General features: G+C 40.1%; 1 protein-coding gene across 1 annotated transcript in view; it reads right to left on the bottom strand.

The window, feature by feature from the left end:
• LOC105457936 overlaps window positions 1-282 on the bottom strand; it is a 3,978-nt gene extending 3,696 nt beyond the window's left edge. Inside the window, exon 1 of the mRNA XM_011702913.1 lies at window positions 211-282. Within this exon, the coding sequence (XP_011701215.1) occupies window positions 211-282 (72 nt within the window). The remainder of the gene's footprint in view (window positions 1-210) is intronic.
• Between the last annotated feature and the right edge of the window lie 2,905 nt (window positions 283-3,187).

Below are 3,187 nucleotides of genomic sequence, written 5' to 3'. Positions count from 1 at the left end.
ACAGAATATAGATATAATATAATCTAGAGGTAACTCTTGATGTAACAAGTGTTATTACCTAATTTCATTAAAATTATATATTTTTATTATTTATACATAATATAAATGTGTTATGAAATTATTACATCAGTTTCGATATCTGTATATAATAATATGCGAGATATAATGAAATAATTGTTATATGTTACATAATGTTATATAAGACCTTACCACTGGTGATGGCTGCTGACGAGTGTTTCCTTCTTCGTGGGATGGTAAAACGAAGTGGCGACCATTCTTCATGCTGAGGAACATATTAAAGGTAGACGCGGTATACGGTAAAGTCTCGATTAAGCGCTAAAGTCTCGGTAAACTAAGCCAACGGGCCTGCGCATTGAGGTGCTTCGGGGAAGAATCCGATTAGGGCACACGGTAATTTTCGACGTCGGGATAAGTTCCGGTCACAACCTTACGACGCAGATGGAATAAAAATGGATTTTTCCATCACATTCCTGCACAAAAAGAAAAATTAAATGTATTACATAAGAAACAACGGATAGCTTTCGCATTAGAGCATTTAGCATGGAATGATGACGAATAGATGAGAACAATTTTTGCGGATGAAAAAGTTTTCAGTACGGATGAGAGTGGAAGAGTGAGTTGTGGAGAACGGGAGGAACAAGGTACGCCGAGGAAAATATCCGTTTCCGTCAACGATCAGGACACATAACATTAGGATATGGGGATGTATGACTTCAAATGGTCCTGGACCATTGGTACCTACTACTCCCCATATAAACAGCAAAGAGTATATTCGCATATTATCCAATGTAATGTTGTCTTACGTTGCGGAAACATTTCCTGGCGTACCCTTTGTAAATTTCGTTCACAACTCACAGGAGTGCATCGAGCAAGAGTTGAGCAGGATTGGCTGGCTGCACAACCCAACCTTAGGACGTTGAATTGGCTAGTCAAATCCCCAGATTTGAATGTAATAAAAAACCTTTGGGGCATTATGGTACAAACATGGGACTCTCACATCGAGCGAACACGTGAGGCCCTTGCGCAACATATTGCTGATCAATGGGAAGGACTCCGCGCCGAGCCCGAACTGTGTCAAAATTTAGTAGCGTCTATGCCCCAAAGGTTAAATGCAGTGATCGAGAACTATGGAAGTATCTATATACTTAATATCTTTGTAATGATGCATCCCCTTAAAGAATGCATCGTTCTTGCATAAGAAACCTAGCAGGAACCGGGCGCAGCGCGCCCGGGTTATCTTTTGCGCCACCCAGCAAAGCAATTGGGAAACTCACCCCGCCGAACACCCCTTTTTTGCGAACCCTCCAAAGGTTATCGACAAAACGCGGAAAAGTCCAAACGTGCGGTATAAAAGCCGGGAAAATTTCCGACGACTTCACTTCTCGCTCGACTCGCTATCCGCCAGTCCGCCAGAAGACCTTCCACACCAGTACCGCGAGCAACTCAAACAACCGGGATCGAGAGAAGTTCTCGGCCTCCGCCTAGAATTCTCAGGCAGACCTGCTCCGGATCCTTCCTCGAAACAGTTAGCACTGGGGTCGAGAGGGTTCTCGGCCTCAGCCAAGTCTATCTTGGCAAACCGTCTCCAACTCCTTCCTCCGAGTCCGCCAAGTTCAGGGGATTGAGAGAGTTCTCACTCCCCGCTGAGAGACACCTCAGCGGCGGATCCTCCAGACAAACACGGGATCGCTGATTCTCCGAAGCGGCTCAGGACACGCGCTCCCTTCATCGCGCCCCGCGCTTACCGGGAACGCTCGTCTCACGCGCCACGCCGCTCCCCGCTTACCGCGCTCGCCGCGCGCTTACCAACGTCACGCGCCGACACGTGAACAGCCGATGGGCACTACTCAGCGACCGCACACACTTGTAAATATCTGTATATAACGTCCGTCCGCGCGTACCGAACTTGTATATGTCCATGCAACGTTAGAATAAATTAGTTCTTGAATTGTTATCCAAAATCCGTCTTTTTATTAATTGCTCTTTCCTCTCCGCCCTAAGCCAATTTCGCCGCCCGTTTCCGACGAGCTATTCCGCGCGACAAAATTTCGAAGTTGCAACTTTGGAGCTTTATAACTCGTAAAGTATTCAATAAAGAAACATTTGATTACAGTATTTTGGAAAGCTCTCGAGGTCAGCTACAAGAATATGTAATAAGAAATAGGGGATGCCATTCAAAAAAATTGAGGTGACTTTTATGTGACTTTCAAATAATTCTTCAAGGTCAAATCAATGGTACCATCTTATGGTCCCTTCGAAACCAAACAACTTTTGTCTAAAAAATTTTTCTCTCCCGGGCTTGATTTTCGAGATATTCGACTGGATGGTCCACCCTGTATATATATAATTTCTATATAAACCATATGTATTTCTATAAAAATCTGTATAATTATAAATATAGAAGTAATATTATAGAAGAAGACAATTTTAATGTGGTACGTTCAAGTATATCTCATCAACCGCCTTTAATTTTGGCCGCCTATATGTGCTATGCATTGCATATCATATTGCGCTTTTGTTAGGTTTCTGAGAATTCTCTAATCATACATTTTCCCCTTGCTTGTTTTCTATCTAGATTCAATATTAAAACATTTATCTTTCCGTTCTTATATCTTGCCAATGGAGAAAAAGTATAATTTAAAAAAGTATAATAGTTTAAAATAGTTGTATTATGTGTCCTTATATCTTACCAAAGATGGAAACAGTTGGCATTAAGGGGGTAGTATACATATACACTTTGAAATAAAGATTTTTTGAACTTGGATTACAGCAAAAATATAAATACGATTCACTCATAATTTAGCACTTTATTAAAATACATATATTAAACTTGTTATGTTTCAAATTTTATTGAAAAATATTAATCTCTCGAGAAAATACAGCAACCCGCATAAAACGTGCACTGGTAAACAGTGTACATGATTTCGCCATTTTGATTATTTTAAAACAAAAAATCTAAATAGTTTCATAAATTAAAATGTACTCCCTATCGTCTGACCGAGTTTTATTTCATTTTTTTTTAATTGACGGAAATAAACATGTTTAAATTTTGAACAAATTTTTTGACATTACAAATGTTATTGTATTTTGGAAACTAAAAATGTTATCAACAAAATCGTCGGTCAGACGATAGGCGAGTATACATTTTAATTTATGAAACTATTTC

Source organism: Wasmannia auropunctata, unplaced genomic scaffold, assembly GCF_000956235.1.
Source record: "Wasmannia auropunctata unplaced genomic scaffold, wasmannia.A_1.0 LD336103.1, whole genome shotgun sequence".
Taxonomy (NCBI): Eukaryota; Metazoa; Arthropoda; class Insecta; order Hymenoptera; family Formicidae; genus Wasmannia; species Wasmannia auropunctata.
This window is presented reverse-complemented; position numbering and strand designations above follow the sequence as displayed.